This window comes from Delphinapterus leucas, chromosome 16 (assembly GCF_059928025.1).
Source record: "Delphinapterus leucas isolate spDelLeu-1000000601 "Yukka" chromosome 16, BTC_Dleu_Yukka2, whole genome shotgun sequence".
Classification (NCBI taxonomy): Eukaryota; Metazoa; Chordata; class Mammalia; order Artiodactyla; family Monodontidae; genus Delphinapterus; species Delphinapterus leucas.
The window spans coordinates 49,706,771-49,731,824 of NC_143144.1; the positions used below are offsets into that span (position 1 = coordinate 49,706,771).

General features: G+C 38.1%; 1 protein-coding gene and 1 long non-coding RNA gene across 10 annotated transcripts in view; one reads left to right on the plus strand and one right to left on the minus strand.

Moving 5' to 3' along the window:
* The window catches only part of LOC149747281 (uncharacterized), a 368,282-nt gene that overhangs the window by 115,207 nt on the left and 228,021 nt on the right, over positions 1-25,054 (plus strand). Inside the window, exon 3 of the long non-coding RNA XR_016388110.1 lies at positions 24,578-24,653. This is a non-coding gene — a long non-coding RNA (uncharacterized LOC149747281). The remainder of the gene's footprint in view (positions 1-24,577; positions 24,654-25,054) is intronic.
* The window catches only part of RNLS (renalase, FAD dependent amine oxidase), a 322,501-nt gene that overhangs the window by 40,275 nt on the left and 257,172 nt on the right, over positions 1-25,054 (minus strand). For 4 of the 9 annotated variants that reach the window (XM_089897872.1, XM_089897869.1, XM_089897871.1 and 1 more), the window contains 2 exons: positions 21,033-21,077; positions 12,725-15,760 (listed from right to left, as the gene is read on the minus strand). The exons of 3 other annotated variants lie outside the window; for them this stretch is intronic. In XM_089897872.1, the coding sequence (XP_089753998.1) occupies positions 15,608-15,760; positions 21,033-21,077 (198 nt within the window). In that variant the 3' untranslated portion in view covers positions 12,725-15,607. Of the gene's footprint in view, positions 1-12,724; positions 15,761-21,032; positions 21,078-25,054 lie in introns of those variants that run through there. 2 more of the 9 variants (XM_089897870.1, XM_022569417.3) reach the window with 1 other exon arrangement.

Sequence of the window (25,054 nt, forward strand, 5' to 3'; positions counted from 1 at the left end):
TCAGAGGAACCCAGGGGGAGTCCTGTTTCCACCTGAAGGCTGCTCTTCCTGTATGTGATTCATTTATTTACAAGACAATAGAAGATTTTGTCTGAATAACAACTTCCATGACTAAAGCATACTTGGAAATCCACTTATTTCACCCAAATCCTTTATATTCTGAGAAGAGGACCCAGAAGCCTTCTAAACTTTGAGGCCATTTTAGGTTATGGGAGAGAGATGACCTCTTTGACAAGAGGAGAGAGGGGTAAAAAACAAAAAACCCAATGACATCTATGTCTTCGTATATAATCTCTATCAATTAATTGACCTTTGTACTGCCTGGTGATTCTAAAAACCAAGAGATGCAAATTCCATCTGTTTGAATCCCTCCTGTGGTCAAGGTCTCCTTCCTACTAGACTCAGGGTCAGGTTTGTCTTCCAGCTTCTCTCCACACCTTTTATTCTGAAGATTTAGCTGACTTTGCCTCAGTCTTCAGGCCAGACACTCCAAGAGCAATTCGGGGCCACTCCCTGGCTGTTAGATACTGGCTTCCTTTAGCCTCAGTTGCTGTCTTGTGCCTCTGAGGTTTCTAAACCAAAAGTGGTAGCCAGGAGTGTCTTTGCTGTGACACTGTCTCGAGAGGGGACCCCATGCTTCCGTCTGCTCAGTGCTTCCCTCCAAGAGCAACTTGAGTCCGATTCTTCTCAGCATCCTCGGAGAAGGTTGCACAGTCCTTGTCAGCTAGCAAACACTCTGTAATGTTTGCTGATTTGCATCCATAAGTGAAATCTACCAGGGAAGAAGGCCCTTGTGAGATCCTGAGGTTCACTTTTTTGCTAGTTAGTGAGAGAACACATTTTTCAAATACTAATATCTCACACTGGATGGGAGATAGGCACCGTCCCAACTCCCAGGCAAATACCTTTTCAGGGTGACCCTTGCAGAGCCCGAGGAATGAGCTCATTTCTCAGAAGGGGGTTCTTCACCTAAACAACAGACCCTTGCTTTGGGGAATAGAACAAGAAATTCCTTTGAGATTTCTCTTCTCACGCTTCTAGAGAGCCGGTCTTCTGCAGGCGGAGATGGCTTCCAGGCTGTTCATACATAAACTGTGGCTGGCAGGCTGGTGGCCTTTTTGATATTCTGAGGTCTAGCAAAGATTTAGCTCCAAGGGGTCACCAAGAGGTCATGGTCTCCATGATTTCCTCTGTTATTTATCTTTGGCTTGTGGTACTGGAGCCTGCTTTTGATAGAGGGCATTTCTACCACAACTGCACAGAATCAAGAATTTCAGTGCTTTGGTTTGAGGTGGGGAAGGGTTGGCTTCTAAGGCTGTGAACATGTCACCGAGTGTATCTGAGAGTATCTCATTCTGCCCTTTTCTGATGAGCAAATTCATTTTGGGGGGTTTACCAACAGCAATTCCCAGACTCGGGTCAGGAAAGGAATCGTCCTGGTGAGGTCAGCAGTTTTTAGTTTGAGTAATTCCATTTTTCAGTTCCTTAAGAGATACTCCTCTTGCCACGAGACGGAGATGAAAACAGCATTTCTCAGGCCTCCGCACTGCTGGTGACTCACCTATGACCGCCCTCAGTGCAGCCAGGGGACCATTTATGCTGAACTAGCCTTTGGATTTCTCTTCTCAGTGACAACAAAACTCGCGTGGCCAGCTCACAAGTCAACCGCAGGAGCACCCCTGGTCTGGTCAGTTCAGCAGGCTCTCAGGTCCCTGAGAGGACTCCTCAGTGCATTTCATATGGGTTTGCTAACCCCACCCTATTTCATTTTGATTTAAGACAACCGTTCTCTCTCATCTGGGTCAGAAAGTATGGGCTGCATAGGATTTCAACCAGACACAAGGGGCCTGAATTGAACACCCAGTATTTTGGCCTGGAAAATTGGTTATGTTATGCCCTGTGTTCTTGTTCCCCCCAAAAGCATCTCAGCAAGTGGCAGCATTTGGTCTCAGAAGTTCCTTTCTTGCGGTGGCTCTACCTCTGCCACAGAGTGCCAGGACAGACAGTGTGCTGTGCTATGCTGGGTCCTTCAAAGAAAACGATGTGACATGCTGGAGACATTGCCATCTGTGGGAGACTGCAGCTCTGGGCTCTATGCAGAAGGAAAAGGAAGTGCCATGACGTCAGGAATATGGCCAGTGAGTCAAATTCCCAGAGCAGCCTGATGCTTCTCAAGGCAGTGGATGTGCCCCAGCATCTCAGCACACCCAGATTTGGATTAAGGGAGAACTGTTGGGTTCAGGGGCTAGAGAGGAAAAGAGAAGTGATATATTTTGTATATCATTTTCCAGCAGTGGTCTTCTACATGAAACCCAGTTTACTTAGTGACCCAGGGCATGCAAGCAAAAGTTTTATGAAATAATAGTGCCTCTTACTGTGTGTCAGCCTTCTTATTTTCTCTTTCTGTTTTTTTCTCTTTTTCTTTTTTCTGTTCTTTTAATTTAAAAACATCTTGGCTCACTAAATTGCTATTATAAACTACTATGGGTCAAAGCCCATATTTTGGAAAGCAGCACTGCATTAGTGTATATAAGCAACATCTCAGGAAATTTTATATAATATGGATCCCTGGGCCCTTCTCCAGAGATTCTAATGCACTCAGTCTTGGGTCCTCCAAATCTGCATTTTATGTTAACCCAACTCTAACGTGACCAGTGTGAGGGCAGGAAAGTGTTTGGATCTCTGGTATATATCCCGTGGTTTGAATACAGAGCCTAGTACAGAACAGGCCCTTGATCAATGTTGGTTGAATAAACGAATGAATGCAAAAGCATGCCTAGTGATTTAGATTTAAGTGGCCTAGGGATTACCATTGTGTTTGCTTTGTCTTTTAATTATCTTTTTTGGGGGGGCAGGGGGTTAACAGTTTATTTTAATAAAATTTCAAGCTTACTGAAAAGATTCAAAAATAGGACAGAGATGTCCATTTATCTTTTACTTAAATTTCTAGTTTAGCTACATTTGCGTTTTCTCATCACCTTATCTAATTTTTTTTTTTCTTCTGAACCATGTGAAAGTTAGTCGTAGACAAAAAATTCCCCTGTACTACTAAATACTTCAGCATGTATTTTTCTAAGAAGAAGAACATTCTCTTACTCGGGTTACAACGTGAGGGGCCCCTAGATTGGAGGTTAAGTGCCGAAATTATTAAACACTGGGCAGTGGTGATCTTCACGTGACTCCGTTCTCCATCCCAGCCCCATCCAGCATACTTCCCTTTTTATCTGTACTACTCTCCTTGGTTTTATAATGTAAATAATCAGACAATCTCCAGACTTTTGAGTCTCAGACTTGCTTTGAGTTCCCACACTGGAAGCAACCTTAAATCTTCTAATCTGCGGATTCTCCAGTGCAGAAATTATCTAGCCGCCTCTGAAACCACTGGAGACATTTAAAGAAAATGCAAATTTCCAAAGCTCAGCCTTGGAGCTTCAATTCAGATAGGTGGGGGGTTGTGTGGCCCAGAAATCTGTGTTCTGCCTCCTCAAGCCCCGTCTCCCTTGCCTTCCCCCAGCTGGTGATGGCTCAGCCAGAGCTGAGAAGCACAGCTCCTGTGACTTCTCCCCACGGTAGAATACTCTACTTAGTGATCACATTTCTCAGAATGGCAGAGAGAAGCCCCCAGAGGTCTGCTGCACATGGGAAAGTTCTGCTTCTTAGAAATTTCTTTCTCATATCAGCTTCAGTTGCTTTTCTAATGCTACTGGTCTTGGTTCTGCCCTCTGAAGTACCTTAAAACAAGGTCAATAGGCAGCCTGTCTGCTCCTTGTAAAAATACAGAAAAAGTATAAAAATCACTCAAAATCTCACCACCTTGAGAACTTTGTTAAGATTTTTATATTTTCCTATAGCCTTCATATGTGTTTATATATAATTTATATATATAAACGCATATTACACACACCTTATGTTTTAATAGAATGAAGATCTTAATACATTGTGGTTCTACTGTTACATATTTTGGGTTTTCTCTCTTAACATTATATCATAGAACTATTCGAAAGTATGCTTTGAGAGCACATTTTCAAATGACTGCATTAAATTCCACTGTTTTGATCTATTGGAATTTATTCAACCATTTCCTATTAATGTTTATGTAGGTTGTTTCCAGTTTTTCACTATCCTAACTAATGCTTAAGTAAACATATTACAAATTATTGTCTGCATCCTTGATTATTTCTTTAAGCTAGATTCCTAGAAGTATAATATTGAGTCAAAAAACATGCTTAAAAAATGTGATATATATTGCCAACTTACTATGCAGAGGTTGTGAAAATTTTAACTTCGAACAGTTTTGATCTCTTTTTAGAAGTTAGTAATTTTTTAAAGATGTCAATTTGGTAGGTTAAAACTTGCATTTTGCTGTGGTTTCTAACCTACATTCCTTTGTTTACTCATGAGGCTGGACATGATTTTTATCTATTTGTATATATATATCTATAAACATACATATATACACACATATACACATGTATATACACATATATACACACACACATATACACACACACATATATAAACACATACATATATACACACATATATATAAACACATACATATATACACACATGTATATATAAACACATACATATATACACACATATATACACATATATACACATATATATAGATAGATTACTTACCAGGCAGAGCATATTCGTGTGTGTGTGTGTGTGTGTGTGTGTGTGTGTGTATTTTTCCCATTTTGGGGGGCCATTTCTGTTAAATAGGATGTTAAGGGGTAAAGAAATAGACTGAATCTATTTTTCTGCTGGAGAAAGGGGGCCTCATGCTTCTCTTGTAGGTTTGTAAATACCCTCCTACCCTCTTTTTTACATGTAATAAATATCAATTTATTCTTCTCTTTTTTAACACTGTGGTAAAATATGCACAACGTAAAATTTACCATTTTAAAGTGTACAGTTCGGTGGCATTAAGTAAGTTCACGTTATTCTGCAAGCATCATCAGCGTCCATCTCCAGAATTTTCCCATCCTCCCTAACTGAAACTCTGTACCTATTAGACACTAACTCCCCAGCCCCTGACAACTACCATACTACTTTCTGTCTCTATGAATTTGACTCTAGGAAACCTACATAAGTGGAATTGTGCATTTATCCTTCTGTGACTGGCTTATTTCAGTTAGCATGACGTCTTCAAGGTTCATCCATGTTGTAGCATGTGTCAGAATTTCCTTCCTTTTTTAAGGATACGTAATATTCCATTGTGTGTATATACTACATTTTGTTGATGCGTTCATCTGTTGATGGAAGCAACTTGGGTTGCTTCCACCTTCTGGCAATTGTGAGTAATGCTGCTATGAATATGGGTGTACAAATATCTATTCAAGTCCCCGCTTTCACTTCTTTTGGGTATATACCCAGAAGTACGATTGCTGGATCATATGGTAATTCTCTTTAAATTTTTTGGGAGCCATCATGCCATTTCCCACAGTGGCTGTACCATTTTATATTCCCACCAGTAATACACAAAGGTTTCAATTTCTCCACATCCTCACCAACACTTTTTATTTTCTGGAGTTTTTTTGGTTTGTTTTTGTTTTTTTTAGTTTTGTTTGTTTGTTTGTTGTTTGATAATAGCCATCTAATGGCTTGGAGGTGGTGTCTCATTGTAGTTCTTTTCTCTTTAATCAAATAAAATATGACAGCCTGCCCTGATTTCCAGCAGCTAGATGGGAAATTCAATCTCAGTCATTTGGAGGGGGAGTCTCCCTACTTCCTAGAATCATACCAGTGCTTGGTGCCAGGAAATTAGAGGACTGTCACGTAATATCAAGGTCACCAGAATTGCCTGTGATAGCTCCTTGTCTACACCCTTCATGGCTCTTTGCTTCCAGGGAACATGTGTAGACTTGAAATGCGTTGGGTTCTGGCGCCATAGTGGTCTTGCTACCTCCTTGGGGATCTGCTACTAAGCAGGCTCCCCAGTCTCTTACCGCATCCCAACCTGGATGTACCCATTTTAATTATGGGAAAATTTCATCAGTTGCCTTCAAGGTATTCTTCACAATATTTCTTTTTTATTAATTTTCAAATTATTAAAAACATACAGAGTAGAAAAAATATATAACGGATTCCCTTGAACTCACAATTTTAATACATTTTAACATTATGCCTTATAAAAACTCTTGCACAAGTGTACAAAGAGACATGAGCAGGACATTTATTATAACAATGTTTGCAAGAGTAAAAAATTAAAGCAACTTAATGTCCATCAATAGGAAATGGCCAAATATATATATATATATATATATATATATATATATATATATAAAACAATTTCTTTATCCATTCATTCACTGATGGACACTTAGATTGTTTCCATATCTTGGATTGTAAATAATGCTGCAATGAACATGGGGCTGCATATATCTTTTCAGTTTAGTGCTTTTAATACTTCAAAAGCTATTTAAAATTTTTTTAATTCTTAAAAAATTTGAGCCAAAGTTTTAACATTTGTTAATAAGTTTTCTCTATATTAGGGATATTAATACTTTTACTATGAGCCATTTACAAGTGTTTTTTCATAATTGGTCTGTAAACTTTTAGTTTTGTTTTCTGGGGGTTTTGAATATTTACCTAAATTTTCCTTTCTTTTTTAAAGAGAAAATATATATTTGTTTATATTTGCCTCTTTAATCCATCTAGAAATTATTGTAATATATGGTATAAGAATAGTATCACATTTGATTTCTTTTTTCTTTCTTTCTTTCTTCTTTTTTAACCAAATAGTCAATTTTCCTTAAATCATTTGTTAAATAATTCTTCCTTTCTCATTAGTTTTGTAATGCTTCCTTTATCACACTAAGTGCTTTTATAGCCATTATTTCCATTGATTTGTGTCAGTTCTAGAATCAATAGTGAATTGTTTTATTTATCTAATTTTACAATATGTCTTAATAGCTAAGTTCAATGCTTATGACCTGCTTGCTCATAAACTTATCAGTTACATTCACCTGTCAGTTTTTTCCAGACGAACTTTAGAATTATTTTTTCATATTAACAAAATCCCATTGTGATCATGTTTAATCTATAGATTAATTAGAGGAAAATGGAAAAATTCATAATATTCAGTATTCCCCTTCAGGGACATGGTATATATTTCTACTTATTCAAATTTTTTAAAATATCATTAAAAATTTTTAAATGTTTGCTTGTATAAATTCTGTATATATCTTCCTGGAGATATTCCTTTGTATTCTATGTTGTTTGTTAATAAAAATATATAAAGATATATTTGCATCGATTATTATGGCATACAGAAAAATTATTGAGCTTTGAGTATTTATAATTCAGCCTCTCTAGTAGTGACTAGAAGCGTCTTATTAATTCTAAAAGTTAGTTCACCTGAGTTTTCTAGGAGTATAATCATATTGACAACAATTAGTAACCGTTTTGCCTTTCTTTTCCAATGTTCACATCTCTTAACTATGTTCCATGCCTTAATGCATTCCCTAGGAATTTCAAAAACATCGATGCAAGGATCTTTGATGTCTTCCCAATTTAATGTAGATGATTCTAGTAATTTGTTCTTAATTGTGATGTCTGTTATAGTTTTAAAATAGTTTTTTTTTTTTTTTTTTTTTTTTGCGGTACGCGGGCCTCTCACTGCTGTGGCCTCTCCCGTTGCGGAGCACAGGCTCCGGACGCGCAGGCTCAGCGGCCATGGCTCAACGGGCCCAGCCGCTCCGCGGCATGTGGGATCTTCCCGGACCGGGTCACGAACCCACGTCCCCTGCATCGGCAGGCGGACTCTCAACCACTGCGCCACCAGGGAAGCCCTAAAATAGTTTTTATCCCTCTAAGATAGCATCCTCCTTTTATGAGTTTACCATAGGTTTTATCAGTAATATATGTTAATTTTATGACAATTTTTAGCATCTGTTGAAATAATTATAAGGTTTTCATTATTGCTACTATCAATATAGTTTATTAAATGAACAGATATCCTGGTTATAGGCACATTCTTTTAGCTCTTTCCTCTAATATAGAGCTAATTTGTCAGAGTGCTGTTCACCCCAGATAATAAACTTTTCTCAATGAAGTGACACGTGCCAGTTTTTGTTTTCTCCACAATGGCCTCTGTATCATTGACACTTTATTTTTTGACAATCTTTTGGTTTGCAGTAAATAGTTTAACTGTTTTCCAAAGGGTAAATAAACATGGTTTATTTGAATGGTTAAAATATACTGTGTGAGTTTGAAGTTGGTGACTTGTCTTGTAGAAGTGGGTCCTATACTAGATCTAACTCTTGTCACCTTTAAATCAATTCTAATAAAAAGAATACCAAGAAAATAAAAATGTGAGCCAAGAAACCCTGAAAACATGTTGTTGGGAGGTGATAAACCAGAATGCAGAACATACTGCCACAGGAGCTATGCTGATTGTTTACACAGGGAAAAGCATCAATGTCCTCCCCTCCCCACTCTGGCACATGTGTGCATCACAAACACACCAACTACACAGAGAGGGCCCACTTAAGTATTATATTTCTAGGATTCTTTCTCTTGGATTTTTTTAGAATGTAGTGCTCATTTTCACTTAAGCTTTCCTTTTTTCAATCATTTAACCATTCAACAAAAACTTATTCAGTGTCTACTATGTGACCTACTCTGTGCTAGGTTTTGGGGATATATTTTAGACAAGTTAGACATGATTCTTGTCTTTATGGAACTTACATATTAATAAGTAAGACTTGAAAGCTTTTTCATTTTCATTTTTTTGTCTCTTGTCAGACTTCATAAGCTGTTAGTTTTTCATTTCTTTTGCTACATCTTTTAATTATATAACACAGCTTCCTAATTGCTGATGGTCTGAATGTTCTTGGATTATTCATTCAATATGTGACAGGCACTGTTCTGGGTACTGAGGATTCCAAAGTGAAGAAAAAAAGACAAGAAACTCTGTCCCCATAGAGCTTACTACATTCTAAAGAAATCCTGATTCCAAGGCTTTGCAAGATTCATTCAACTTTAATATGCCATGTATACCAGAGGCACTTAAAAAAAAAGAAAAAAGAAGTGAACCAAGCATTCAGGAAAGACAGAAATGCAGAAGTTGATGCAAGAAAGGATTTCTAGTTAATAATGATTTAAATTGAAATTCAGTTAACCTCCCTCTCCAGGTAATTCAATTGTCTAGTTTTTAACAAATTTCAATATATATGACTCCAGCTTTTCATAAAAAACACAAAAGACTCATCAGGCTTCTTTAGTCTGGTGCATTTCTTTGCTCAAATTTTTGGCTTCATAGGCAGAAATCTTTAAACAAGAGGCAAAATGATAAGTGAAATACAGGTGTTTATTAGGCAGTTTCAAATGGTAGAGCAGCTCTCCCATATTCTCCTTGCCTCCAAAAAGGACTTCCCAAATAGTGGGAGGCAGCACAAAGTAGGGACTTTCTGAGATCACCTATTGACTGAATAGAGACCAAACAGGGAGAATGTAGGTACTGTTGTAATTATCTCCTCTACTGAGGATAAGGTTGGTACATTTTTCTTCTATGGGATAATTCTGTATCAGCAATGTTTTACTTTGGTACTTGATGCAATTAAAATAAGAAATGTTCATTAGTTGAATCCATTCATTCATTGGATCAACAGATGTTTACGGAGTACCTCCTATGCGCCCGGCCCTGTGCTTCTGTGGATCTTGCAGTTTTGGTGGCAAGTAGATATTGAACCAGTTAGTACAATACGCACGTGATTGGTATCACAAGAGTGGGGAGACTAGATTGGCGGAGGAAAAACAGGATCCTGTGCAAGGTATGTTAAGGAGCATTACAATAAACCATAAAGCATTTATTCATTCATTCACTCAAGGGTCAGTAAGAATTTCTGAGGAAAAATGACTCTAAGGCCAAACTTACAGTGGCACTTCAATACAGTCCCCACTGAGTTTAATGACTAATGAACTGGCTTCCTAGCGAGATTTAAAGCTACCTAGAGGTGCAGTGATGGTTATGAGAGGGAATGATTTTCCTAAGTCGTATTTCTCTAAAAATAATAGTAATAATAACAGCTCACATTTGTTATTTTCTGTGTGCAGAGCACGATGCTAAGCACTTTACATAGTATATTCCATAACACTCAGAATAACGCTAAGGCAGGTAAACTCAGTATCCCCATTTTATAGATGAAGCTTCTGAGGCTCAGAGACGTAAGAAACTGGTCCAAGATTACACATCTAGAAAGCGGTAGGTTCGGGATGTCATAGAACTTACCAGGAGTTGGGCTTTTTAAAATGAAGGCCAGGGACAGGAAATGAATCTGCATACCTAGCCAAACATGTCAAGAATGTGAAATAACTCCCTCCCAGTTTTCACAGCGTTTCAGAGAGTTAAGTAAATAATCTTCAGCAGAATCCAATCCAAGCGTGCAGTTCTTTGCGTTCAGCACACATACTTGCCGAGGAGAAGACACCGTTCATTGCAGAGGATGCTTCTAGTTTACTTCACCCCTACTCCTGGTAATGACCTAGCCCTGGTTTCTCTTCAAGGACCACTTTAGAGCAAACCCCCCTTTCCCCAAGCGTCTACTTACCAAAAAAAAGAAAAAAGAAAGTGGCCCACAGCTGGGTTCAGGTAGCCCCTGCTGTTCTGTTTCATGAAAGTTTTGAAGAAACCTAGAGCTGTTACCGAGTTTCACCATCATTTAATCGATGGACAAACTCTCCTTACTATCAACTCTCCTACTTGTCCTACGCAAATGCAGAGGAAACTGGCCTTCGCAGGGGCCTCAGAGGCACCAGGAGGATCTGCTTATACTTTCTTCCTCCCTTTTCTTCTTTCCCTTCATCATCACTACCATCATCGCTATCATTTATTAAGCACTTACTGTGTGTCCAGTACTCTCTTAAGGTTTTATATATATTTAAGCCTCAGAACAATCTTATGAGGCAGCTACCACTAACTCAGTTTTCAGTGATGAAGGAGGCTGTGAGGCTATTTAACTGCAAGGTCACACAATGAGGAGCAAAAGTCTGGATTAAAACACAGATCTGTTTAACTCCAGGGGATGTGTTTTTAAGTGCCAAGCGGTACTGCTCCTCTTAAAGGACTTACAATGGGGCAGAGGATCACGGAACAATGGACCGGATGTGTGGATCTAAGTTATGCCTATATTTACATAAAGCAATAGGATGGAGATTTAGATGTTATTAATCTGAGGTCCATAGACCCTCGGGTGTTTAAAAATAGATTTTGGAGGGTTTGTAACCCCCTAAAACAGGAGTCAGCAAATTTTTTCTTAAAAGACGAGGCAGGAACTATTTTAGGCTTTGTAGGTTTTATGGTCTCTGTTGCAAACACCCCTCGCTACTGTTGTAGTGCAAAAACAGCCACAGATGATACACAAACAAGTGGGCAAGGCTATGTTCCAATAAAACTTTATTTACAAAAACAGGCAGCTAGCCAGCAGGCTCTATGTGCATCGTTACTTTTGTTGCTGTTATTAGGAGAAAATCTTATAGCTTTCCATAGCTTCTCTAGTAGGTTCAAAATCCAAGATGGCTAAGAACTGGTCTAAATGGTCTCCAAGTTGCTCTAAATTTAGACATTCCAGGATTCTATGATTCTGCATGCCTTTTCAATTAACACACTCTTTAGAAATTCTTTTTCCTTAGTAGGTTCATTTGATGGATTCTGCTGTGAACTCTTAAGTGGACTATAATTACTGTCTGTTGAGAAGGAAACACAGGACACAGTACCATTTCAACCCTCCCTGGCTTACCTGGCTGAAACACAAGGACATTCCAGACTGGATTATAGCAGCTCAGTCCTGAACTAGCTAGTCTGAGGTTTGCCAAGGCTTTTTCCTTTTCCCAGAGACTACATTCTGTGTTTCACTGAGCCTTCTCCACAGAAAGTATTCACTTATCCTGACCACTCTGATACACAGTTTGGATTCCTAGAGTCAGCCAGGTCTGCCCAGCTATGGTGTGGAGGGGAGGGATGCTGTCGGAAGTGTTTTCTTGATGGATCTCTGCTTCTGTTTGGAGACCCTCTCTCTTCCAAGGAAACATGGTTCTTTCTCTTAGGATTCCCAGTTTCATGAGATACAGCATCTTATTTACTATGTGCGATTCCACCAACATGTACCTTTACCATGCCTCCCACTCTATGGGACTTGTCTTCCCCTAACTAGCATCTTTAGGTGGAGATGGCTAATTATATTCCATTGTGTCCACCACAGAGTCTGATACCATGATTTGCATATATATTTTAGGTTATTAGCACTGAGATCCCTGAAAGCTACACATAGTTTTGAATTCTTGCATTACTTTTGAAAAATCAAAATAATGATTATCCTATCAACTTGAATAAAATGCAGCATTGGCTGCTTTAAATTTTAGAGAAAAGAGATTATATTAAAGCAAAAAAATTACAAATGCTATGAGTCATAATGTGATTGCATTTATATTCCAGATTTCTGAGAAGGGACACAGGATAAGAAGTAGGAGGGAAAAATAAGAGGGGAGAAAGAAATGGTAGAAACTAATAGAGGAGAGAATGAAACAAAGGGAATAGAGAGACAAAGAGGAATACAGAAGGAAACACTGAATGCAGAGGAAGCCTGTTTGCTAACCAACTACTGCTTGGTTGAAATTCAGTGTCATTAGGATACAGCCATTTTTCACAGCAAGTGCCCCCCAAAGAAGGAAATAAACCAGCAAATGAAAATGACGGGAATGTAAATCACTTAGCTAGTACTTACGGAGACTTTATTCTATATTAGATCCCTGTATACATCACATCAGGATTAGTGTTAGCTCTCTGAAATGAAACATCAATAAGAGGACCACATGGTGCTGACTGCACCTCCAACTAATATTTCAGTTCAGCTTTAATTATCATGTTCATCTGGCACCGGCATGGTGCCATGTAAATAGAAATGGGTCATGGGAGGCCTGGGTTCTTGTCCTGCATTTGATGATGTGACCTTGGTTGGCTAATCTCTGTGCCTCAGTTTCCTCATTTGTCAAATGTGAATAAGAATTCTCTGCTCTGTTTATTTCACAAGATGTTAGGAGGATGGAAATATATATATATATATATATATATATATATATGTATAAAATGCCAGATAAATGTAAAATTGACCTTGTTCTTTTTACTTAACAAGGTAGTAAGTAGGCGGAGGGGTGGTGATGGTGGCATTCTGCACAGAAGACTTGGTGACTCAATGACGTGTCTTCGTTTCTCTCAGTAATATCTGGTCTGGGATTATTACTGCTTTCTCGATGTTTTTAGGCATACTTTTCCCCTTCAGAAATGCCAGAGGTGAAAAATACTATTTGACTGCTATAATTTGTCACCCTCGCTGCCTGAGCAAGATGTGTATAGACAGTTTAGTAATTAAGCTTTTCAACCCTGCATCATAAAGTTTTATTCCAGCAAAGTCTATATTTATCAGCTAACAAGTATTAAATCATCCCACTGCTCAAGCCGTTTCTCACTTGAATATGCTCCTTTCAAAACAGAGCAGATTTCCTTGGCTGGTTTAATAAAAGTTCTTGTTTGGCAGTACTGTGGTGCTGTGTGGTCCTGTGGAGCTGACATACATACACCTTGGTAACTCTGCCAAAAGGTGCTGACCCCTATTTCTCAGGGGACTTAGCTGCCTTTGCCCTGGGTCATTTAGGGCATCCTGGCCATCTGAGGCTTGATGGCTTCTAGCACAAGATATTCCCATATCCATTTCAATTTCTAAAGAGGAAGAGGTAAATGAAAATAGAGAAACAAACTTTTGAAACATTTTCTTTCCTGATTTGAGCATCAGGGAATTGGTCCGTTTCTATCAGAGATGGATCTAAATGTAAAATGAATTTTCAAAATGATTAAATTAGCAAAGTAACAATGATCTACATACTAAGCAGGGTTGAGTGCATTCTCGTATTGCCATAGTCTTCTTTAAGCAGATGCACAATTATTAGGGAAACGCACTTCGAATGAATAGATATTAAAAGTCGTCAGTAATGGCTTAGAATAATTTCTGTAGGTAACCCACTCCACCTTATAAATCATTTTCTCTCTCTTCTTGCGAGTATATACACTCATGAGATGAATATAACACTGCTTTTAAATCTTCAGTATGCTTTCACTCAAATGGCTCCAGAATTATATTAGTTAAAAACAGAATAGTTACTTAATATATTTGAATGTACTATTTTACCATATTTTAAGGGTATAACCAGAATAAAGACAAATGTTAATCAAATATAGGCCAAAATGATGAAAGAAATCTCAATATTTTTATCATATCATGCCAGAGATCACAGTAATTTCCCTTTTCCTTTCTATGCTTTCAAAAATAAGTGATGTTAACCACATGTAGGCATTTCAGTTTTCCATGAATTGATTGCTGATAGGAGATGTATAATGACATTTCATAGAATCACAAAACCCACTCTGTAGTTACATAAACAAATTCTGCCTGTGCCTGTGTGTGTGTATGTATGATAGTGGGCACGTAAGTGTGAGATTTTAAATACTACCAAGCTAAGGAGTCTTTGGTTGAACTTTTCTCAGTTTGAGAGGCTGCAACAATTTCTTTCCTTTCAAAATGGCAAAACGGAACTCACCATTTCACTTTCCAAATTAGCAACAGGTAGCTTGTTTGGAAGGCTGGGGATCAATTTCTCTCCAGCCAGCAAGTCATGGGGTTGTCACTGAAGCATGTGGGTGATATGCTGAACCGCTAAGTTGGCAAATATTGAACTGTTTTAAGTGCATCTATTTTCTGGTTCAGTAAATTTTTTTGTATTAAATTCATTAAACTTGACAGAGTCTAAATGCCACAGCACATACTGCAGAGGACATAAAAGTAACAGCACTAGCCACAGGAGACAGCAAAAGGTAAAGATCAATATAATTTCTCTCAGTTTCTCTTTAATTTTTATCTTTCCTATTAAGACTGGATTTTTTTTTCCCTAAGGTTAAAAAGTACTGTGTGACTTGGAAAGTCAAGTTGAATCTGGTTATTTTCTGAAAATTTGAAGAGACATTTCTTTGTCAGTCAAGTTGCCCTCCAAACTGCGTTCTTAGAGATGATGACATATGTGACCTACAATTCAGGATCATTTAATAACTTGGAAGAGAAATGAGAAACAAAAATTACACTCTGTTATCCACAGTTTGGAGGAATCTTGTAGTTTGGCAATTTGTAAAAATACTGAATCAAGGACATACTTGAAGATTTATAATGAGGCCTTGATAATGATTATTCTTCACTTGGGATTGAAATTTTCAAAAGAATAATAAAGGTTTCTGAACATGAACTGTTACTTTGATTTGACATAATTTGGGGGGAGAGTCATTTGTTTTTCTTAAGCACTACTTTGCCTCCGACAAGGAGTAGACATGGCAATTCAGAAAAGTGGAGAAAAGTATAAAGTACAAGGAATTTCATTCTAGCATGAGTTGTAACTATTGAAACTATAAAATTGATTTTTTACTCCATATGAAAAATAACAATCAGTAAAGAACAATTTTCCGGTAATTTCTCTCAACAAAATATAAAACAAAATAATCAATGACAGAAAATTGTGAAAACCCCAAAGTACATGTAAAAAAATAAGAATACAGGTACTAAATATGATTCTTTAAAGCTTCCAGAACACATAAGGCAGAAGTGATGCAGCCATCAAAGTTGGACTGAGTAAATCCATCCCCTCCACACACAAGAAAAGGTTTGAGGTGAAGAGTCATTTGACCAGGAGAGTTGGCAGCAGCATTTGTAACCTGAAAATGTTAAAAAAATAATTGAAATTGACATTCTGTGCTCTGTTGTGCTGTCACGTCAATGTCTACCTGGGGAACGTTTCTCTACCTGGAGAGATCAAGGTGTTTCACAATGAGCAATGGAAAACTAAGCCAAGGCCCCTTGGCTAAGTTAAGGATTAAGTGCAAACAATATACATTCACAGTTTGACTAGCAAGGCTACATCACAATTTATAAAGTTCCAGATTAGTGCTAATTGTCATTCAGCTTGAAATTTTTCACCATGTGGAGGAAAAAAAAAGTGAGGACCTCCTCCTTCCTCTACGAATGAAAACATTTTCCTAAACCAATCAGTCACAAGGGCAAGGACTACTTTTCCTTTATTCCCACTAATTAGAACACCATATCCTTTTATTGTCAATTATGTACTGACTTTCAATCTTGGTAAAGAAGATAGCCTGAAAACATAGAATATTTCCAACTAGTTCCATAAATTGCTCCTTTCTGCAAATGTAACCATATCTGGTCTCCCTGGAAGAGCTGAAGAATTGCATGATTCTCGCCCAAGTGTTTACATTGAAATTTTTAAATGTTTACTTTTTCAGTTATTTGATAAGATAACCAGAAGTGTATTGAACTTCAAAATTAATAGGTCATGATCTGCTAAATTAGTTGAGAGTACAGTTAATCTTTTCATTAGGGAGAACAAAATTCATGAAATCATTCACCTATTATTGAGGACCTGCTATGTGCCAGACAAGGTAGATTCAAAAGAGATTTAAAGGGTCATGTCCTTAAGGAGTTTCCAGTTCAGCATGACTGCTGGCATATAAGTGTCTAAGGCCTAAGACAGAGTGAAAGGCAATGTGCTATAAGAACACATGGGAGGAGGCCAGCACACCTGACAGAGGACAGAGAAAGCTTCAAAGGGGCATGACTGGTCACTTCATGTGAGTTCTGATGGACACATAAAAGTTTGCCAGGGGAGGAAACAGGTATAGGGCTTTCCAAGGAGAAGGAGAAGCGTGTGTAAACATCACAGTCTATGGGTACTGTTTCGGAATCTGTGGGGCAGGTCACAGTGTGTGTGTGTGTGTGTGTGTGTGTGTGCGTGTGCGTGTGTGTGTGTGTGTGTGTGTGTGTGTTGGGGGAGAGGGCTGACAGGAGGAAGGGACATAACTGAGAGGCAAAATAAGAGGAATATTGTGTTTCAAATTTTAAAAACACAAAATTTATAAATAAAGTCTATTAAGAATTTAGAATTTACTATATATGCACCAAAAGTAGGGAGAATCAGCTGAAGTCTGGGACTTATTTTATTTTGTAGAACCAGGTTTATAATATTTGAAATGATGAAAAAGGTATAGAGGTTATTTCCTGGAAAAATTATTCTCTAAATTGGAATGTATGTTGCTAACAAGCATTCACAGCAAGTGGAATGAGCTGGAGATGAATGTATTTATCTTGGACACTGGTGGTTTGGCTACTGAAGCACCAAAAACTCCCTAAAAAACCAAATTACACAAAGCTATTATAAAGGCAATCTCACTTGGGACTACTTTCCCGCACAACTTCAGGGGGCGCCATTCACATAGACTACAACGTGGCAGTTCTGGTCTCCTTTATACAGTGTTTTCATGAAGAGTAATAGAATAAGGCCCATGAGGATTTGCTTGTTTAAAAATCACACCAAAAAATCAAGAAATGTATAAATGCTATTTGGATTACGGAGCTGATTTAGGTTTTTGATAGGCTGAGTTAGTATACGCTTTTATAATTTTTTAAAACCAGAAAAACTTTGCATAGATATTTTTATTTATATGCCATATTTTGCTTTAAAAAAAAGAAGTGATACAATTATTTCCTTCTTGAATCACTTAAGATATGGACCTTTAAAGACCTGTATCAAATACAAATGTAAAATGTTAAAAGTATCCCCTCACTTTTCTGGAGGTCACTTGATAGCAATATCATCTATCATAGACATAGCAGATAATCTTTTAAGAAAATTAGGTCATAGTTTTAATTTATTATGTTGAATCATAATTTCTTTCCCCCCCAGCTTTATTGAAGTATAATTGACAAATAAAAATTGTATATATTTAAGATGTAAAACTTGATGTTGTATTATATGTATACATCACAAAATAATCACCATAGTCAAGGTAATTGATAAGATCTGCTCTCTTAGCAAATTTCAAGTGTACAATACAGTATAATTAACTATAGTCATGCTGCTGTACATTAGATTGCTAGAACTGATTCATCATATATAACTGAAACTTTGTACCCTTTGACCAACATCTCCTTATTTTCCCTTCCCACCAGTCCCTGGCGATCACCATTCTACTCTCTGCTTCTATGCATTTGACTATTTTAGATTCCACATGTAAGTGAGATCGTGCACTATTTGTCTTTCCATAGCCGATAACCTTGAAATGGGTAGAAAAGACCTTTGAGTGGCTGAAATAGATAGCACATAGTACAGACACTGAAGCACAGACTTGGGTGTTCAATCGGAGCTTTTTAATCTCCTGCTTTAGATGGAATTTAAACAAGTTGGATGATTTGATTTGTCGGTGAAACACTAAGGGAGAAAGGAAACTGCTGGGCTCCTATATATTAGCGATTTTAGAACATGACAATTCGTAGTCTGAAAGCAAGGGATGCTGTAGAAACACTCGAAAACCAGACAGGGCTGGGAAAAAGCCTGGCAGTCTGGGGTCATTTAGTGGAGGGCAAATAACTTTCTGGCTCTTAATAGTCCCCAAGGGTACTAGCTATTAGTCTTCCTGCAATCATTAATGCTCATGATGAAGGCCCCAATATTCCAGAATCAACTCTAATATGCATAAAGTATTAATTGTTGGCATTTCTTGAATGTTCACTGCATAGCAAATGCGTTACGCGCACACCCCACTTAATTCACACAGCAACCTATGAGGTAGTTGCTATTATTCTCATTTATAGCTGAGAAAGCTGAGACTCAGAAAGACTGTTACTTTCCTGAGGACAGAAAGCTCAGAGGTGAACAAACATTCAAACAAAGCAGAGCTCCTGAACTCGCCCCTCCAACCCCTTCAGAAATGTTTCCATAAAGACTTAATTTAAGTAAGATAAAACAAAAATGTTTAATAGTCATCTGGAAAATTCACATAAATGGGATAAATCATTCACACATATTCATATACATATACCTATATGTGTGTCTGTGTTTATACACACACATATATAAATCTCCATTTGTAGTAAAGTTTTGATCCATTCCAGCTGACATCCCTGTATGGATAAACCATGGCACTGTTAAACATTAGACAAGTATTAAGCAGGAGGTAGCTTAAGGAAAAAGGTTCTGCCTAGGGGTGAGGAGGTAATTCATCGGTGCTGTGTAATTTCATTTGATGAGTGCTAAGTGCCGGATGCCAGATCACATGGCTGGAAAACTGGGCCACTGATTAGCCAGTCTGCAGTTGGGATGAAATCAATCTTGCTGCATTTAGGTGGATTCGCCCATTTTACAATTACCCAATGAGGAAAATATGAAAACATGAAGGGTGTGTTGGCAACCTCCTTCACCCATGTGAAGCAGAGAGCCCTGCAGTGGAGCAGCACGTAATTGTCAAAGCCACAATCTCTCACAGTAATGCAGCCTTTGGCTATGCTTCCAGCCACAGTGAGGAACCACAGCTCAATGACTGTGTTTAAGAGAGATGTCAGGGCTGAAACAACCCCTTGGAAATCCAGGGTGCTTGGGCTCACCTGTGTGCCAGGGCGGGTAAGAAAGAACTCAGCCTGTAGCAGCTGATACCGTGGGTCGCTAATATAATGGTTCTATATACTTAGGTGGTGACTGGACTGGACATACAAATTCAAAGCAGAAAAAGCAGTTTTATAGCTAAGTGATTTAAACCCATGTGTGTCTTGTGACTCCTCTCCACCTGTAGAATAAACTGCAAACTCCTCAGCCCCCCACGGAAGGCCCTTCATAACCCAATCTTACCTCCATCCAAGCCTGCCCTCTTGCTGCTTCTCTCACTTTTGCCATGTGTCCTATCTACATTCAAACTAAGGTTCTTCAGGCACATCCTCCTTTGTTGTGCTTCTGTGACTTTGAACAAGTCATTCTGCTTAGTGATGTTGTATTGTTCCCTCTCTTTCCTGCCAAGTAATTTGCTTATCCTTTAAGAACTAGCACAAATGTCACCTGCTCAGAGGTCTTCTTGCTCTGCCAGGCAGGGTAACTGCCTTTTCAGCATGTTATTTATATCTATTATGTTACTTGCTATTTTGCACTGTAATTATGTCCATGCCTGTCTCCCTTCCTAGACTGCATGCTCTGAAAAGTGAGGACACTGTGATGCACTAATCTTTGTACCCAAGGCTGAAAATGGTGTCTAGCCCACATGAAGTGTGCAATAAATGTTTATTGAGTTTAAAAAAAGACAGAATATCGTACACATAGTTGATCAAATGGTGTTCATAGGGAACCAGCTACACAAGAAGTGTTGTTCAGTGGCTCCCACAGAGCTGGCAGAAGCTCAAATGGAAGAGCTATTGTATTTAGAAGGCTCTCAGTAACGATAAATGTCTCTGCGAACTGCTGTATGTGAATGTCTCCTATGTCATGTATTAAATTAAACTACATAAATTTGCTGATTCTGTAGGTCAGAAATGGTAAAATACTGTCAACTTTTATATGATTTAGCCTAATAGTTTCTTTTTATAATGATTATTAATTGTGAAAAGTCACACAAAAATAGTCCCTTGGGGGTGAGAATGAAATTAAAGATGAAAAGAAAGAGGGAGGCAGACAAGTAGGCTAAATGGGTATTTCCACAAAATTATAGTTGATGGTTAGCAAAAAAATTCAGTGACACACATGACAATGTACCTTCTTTCTTCCAAACCTATGTTGACAGCTAAAGCTTGTCCTTGGACTGTCAGAAGTCTACCCATAGAACAATCTCATTGATTTGGCCTACACGGTGGCTCCATTTTAGGGTGACCAGTTCTAGTTGGCCGTTCAGCCCATTTGTTTACTTTCTGAAATATGGCACTAGGTGATATTCAAGTGACCTAGGCAAGAGTTAAGGTCCCATAAGCTTTAATCCTAGCTGTGCAGCTAACTCGAGAGAACTCAGACAACCTACGATCAGGTGCTTGCTGCAGCTTGTTACGGATGTAGATTATACTGCATTTCACTGAAGCTAAGGCATCATCAATATTTTAAGTACCAATGAGAAATTTTTAAAAATGGTGTCAGCATGACACAAAGCTTCATTTTATACTTACTAGAGAAGTTCTTTTAGAATTATCTACATGGAGATCTTTTGCAAACTAAAAAGGAAATAAAAGAGGAATAAGTTGGCTAGCTTTTCCAGAATCTTCACATTCAGAGTTTGACTTCTGTGAAGTACTCTTTCACTAAGGGTGTCAATGTGCACGCTCTTCCCCACACAACCTGTCCTCCGTGCAGCCTTGAGTGCTGGCCATGCACCGTTTCTTACAAGGGTGCTCCACTGAATTGTCCTTTCTGGGGTTTTCCTCCAAGACGCTGATACCTGTTCTCCAAGTTCTGATTGTGCACTTTCTCTCCAGTGGGAAAGAAAGGTTTTTAGGGAGGAACCAAGGCTCATATTCTGTCCTCAAATGGTCCTTAAATTATTTGTTACTTTAAATATCAAGGGGTTGCGGTGGTGGTCCCACTGTTAGACCACTAAAAGTAACCAAATTCACATGTGTGAACACTACATCCTGACTGTCTCCTGGTGCATACCGATTTGATGGCATCTTACAATTGATAAAATACGGCAAATATTAAATAGGGTAAGAGAAGAAGTACTTGTTATGCATTTACTAACTTACTAGTTAGTAAATGCATAAGTAGGACAAAGATACTGAATGGTAGGATCCTTTAAGCAGGGCCTTTTCAGGCAAGCAGCATCTCAGTGTCAGGATTTCTAAGGTCTTCAGCATTGCTGGTTTAAACCCTCCATTTTCTCAATTCACCCAAATGAGCAGCCTCAGGTGAAACTGACAGAGATGGACTGGTTATCACAAAATCGATTTGTTCATTCACAAAGGTAAATTTACCGATTCCAGAACCGAATCTTGTTGTCTGCCCAGACCATTCATCTTAGTAGGCAAATTTCCTCAACTGTAACATAGATTATAGGGGTGACACATGTGCTGTATCTCCTGACAGACATCACTAATCAATTGTGGCATTCTTCTCCACTGAGCCCAGAAGTGGCCTCAGTGTCCTTCTCACTTCATCGCTTCAGGCAGCCACTACCAGTCAATTGGAGTTGGCACTTGAGAGGGATCCTATATACCAATCCTGGATTAGAAGATTGCAGAGCAAACACGTAATTAGAAATAAGAGAATTAAATATTCTTTACTGTTTTTTTCCCCGCTTTTCCTGTTAAGCCACGAGAGTCTGATGCATTGCCTTTGTCCAAAGCAGAGATATTTCAATGCCAAGAATTAGAATCACATCAGGAGCCATTTCCTCTAATGATGCTGGAAGCTCAATTCCAATTCCTTCTAATAACCTTCTAGTAACCTCCTTCTAGACCATTGCCCTTCCATGGGTCACATCGGGTCTTTGATTGCTGGGTGAAAATAAAATACATATATTTTGGCTACAGCCATAGTTCTATAAAGCTGTGTGTTACAAGTATCAGGGCCTGTAGGAAGATAGAGTTGGTGCAGGTAATTCAAAACCTAAAGAACTTTGAAAGCAGTAACAAAAACAATAAAGTGACTAGCAAGATTAATAACATTTTCCCAGCCTCTAAATCTAGGGACATCTTTGCAGCCTAAACTCTGGGGCTTATGCTTCCTCCTTTGAGATGTAATAGGTCCTGAGGGGAAGCTGCTTCTAAAAGAGACCAATTTGACCAAAATTAAAAATATCCAGGATATAGCCTTCTTCATCAGTCCATCATTTTACCAAAGGGGAAATGTTATTTCATCAGCACTTACACTTTTGCTGAAGAGCATAACATGGTGGAAAACCCAGTGGTTCTTGAGGCCTCTGTAGCGGCCACTATGGCACTAAAGGAAGAGACCTCTGGAGATTTTCAGTTTTTTTCTTAAGATTTTCATATTTGCTGAAGCAAATATTTGTCTGCTTGTGAGAAAACGTAAACATGTACAAAACCAATACGATTCCCCTGTGGTACTACTGCCCTCCTATTTCTCAATTGCATTTGAAAGAATTCACATTAAAAAAAACGCTCTGGTGTTGTAAAAGACTGTAGGTGATTTTATTGTTTGCATATGTTGCTCTACATTCTTCAGGGTCACTTTATTTAAACTTGGGTATGCCTGAGTCTTGACAGCAGATGGAGATGTCTAAACCATCACTTGTGCTTTTGATACACACACTACATCTTTTGAATCGGTTTTTAATCAATTCCAATGTCAGAGGGTGACTTTCCTTAAACTGTCCCTGGATTTCAAGGAAATCTTATTGTCTCCTAGTTGCACACTAACTTGATTGGGGTAAGCTCTGAGTAATAATATCGTTGTGTTGGCATTTCCCCTGTCCATTGTGTTTGTGAGGTACTGACCACACGGGCAATATGAATAGCTAGGAGGCCTGAGATGGTATGGAGCTGATTCATACATTTCCTCACTTCCTCTACTCTGCTGCCAATGTAAACCTGAACCCATGCCATAGTACATAAACAGCAGAAATGGAATATTTGGTTAACTTATTCTTTTAGAGCCCCTATGCAAAGGTCAAAGGTAGTGCTTCCCAAAAGTCAATCTATGGCAAGAAGAGAAAAAATAAGAATTATGAACTTTTAAATAGAGCAAAATGTATTCTGTTTATAAATTGTTATGAGGTGATACCTTTACTACATATTTTTGGGTGGGTTATTCTTTGCATTAAATTCTTGTAGCTATGTTTTACTTTTTAAATTCTTAATTGCAGAATAAAAAGATAGCAATATTATATTGGTTCCCAAAATAGTTAGAGGGATTTTACTAGTCCATGAAGTAAACACGCTTGGAACCACTGCTCTGGGGTGAGGTGCTTGATGTGGCTCAGAGCAGAGTCTCTGTCAGCCTGAGGAATGTTGCCCGTAAAAGAGGGGTTGGGGAGAAGCAAAGGTCGGCTTTGAAAAACTATCAGTAATCTCAGGTAACACTGGACAACCTAAGTTTGGACTTGGTGAGTGGATGAGTAATTTTAAAAAATGGAATAAAATCTTGTGCAAAACTTCCCAGAAACTTGCACAACCTCCCTTTTATACAAATATTAATCTAGATAGACCTAGAATCTGGGGTAAAACATTTTGTTTGTTTACCTGAAGCGAAATTTTCAGGTAGTAATCATAAAAGGTGTGGAGAAAAATAGGAATGGGGGAAAAAGACTTAATCAAATGTGGAATACATACCTACCTCCAAATTGCAAGTACCTAGAAGGTAAATGTGGTTTGTATTGATTCTCTGTTTACATCTTCCCATTCTTACCGTATTCCCAAGGCATTGATTATAAGCATCTATATATGCCTGTTTACAAAAACAGGGAGAAATGTAAATAAATGAAGGAGAGACCATAACTTATGCTGATGTCAATGGAAATGTTTGTTTACATATTTATAGATGGGGAACTAGTCCAGGCACTCTGAAAAAGATGAGACTGTAGTGTTGTGTCAATAGTGAAAAACACTACTGACCCCTAAGTAAATTTCTGTGATACAGGAAAGGGAGATATGAGAAATGACAGTTGAATACAGATTTTTTTTAACAGTACAAAATGTTTTCTATTGGTCAAATTAAAAATGTAATGTGTCTATCCCTTTCTGTTATTTTTTTTAAGGTCCCTCTGGAGTTTGATGAAAAGGCAGTAAGATGTCGTTGATTCCTCTACATTTAACTCACCAAATTACAACTTGGTAAGAGATATTTGATTTTTAAAAGCCTTTTGAGTCCTCAGAAATAGAAAGCTATGGGAACTGTGTTTTATTCATTCTTGTATTTCCAGCATCTCCATTTACATCTCCATTGTACATGGTTGGTATCGAATAAATGTTTGCTCAAAGGATGTACGTACATGGGCGAACAAAAAACTAATTCAAACTTTTGAAAGCTTTAAATTCTCAGTGTTCAAGTGGTCTTTAAATGTGGAGGAATTTTTTTCTCTATGAAAATAACTTCCCTTCGTTTCTCTGTCTCTGAATTTTTCTTTTTCCTTCTGTGTCATCACACCTCACCATTCTAACTCCTTTCTTGAGCAACTTCATTGTCCAGGAAACAACTCTTCTGGTGTCCATAATCCTTGTGCTGACACTTATGT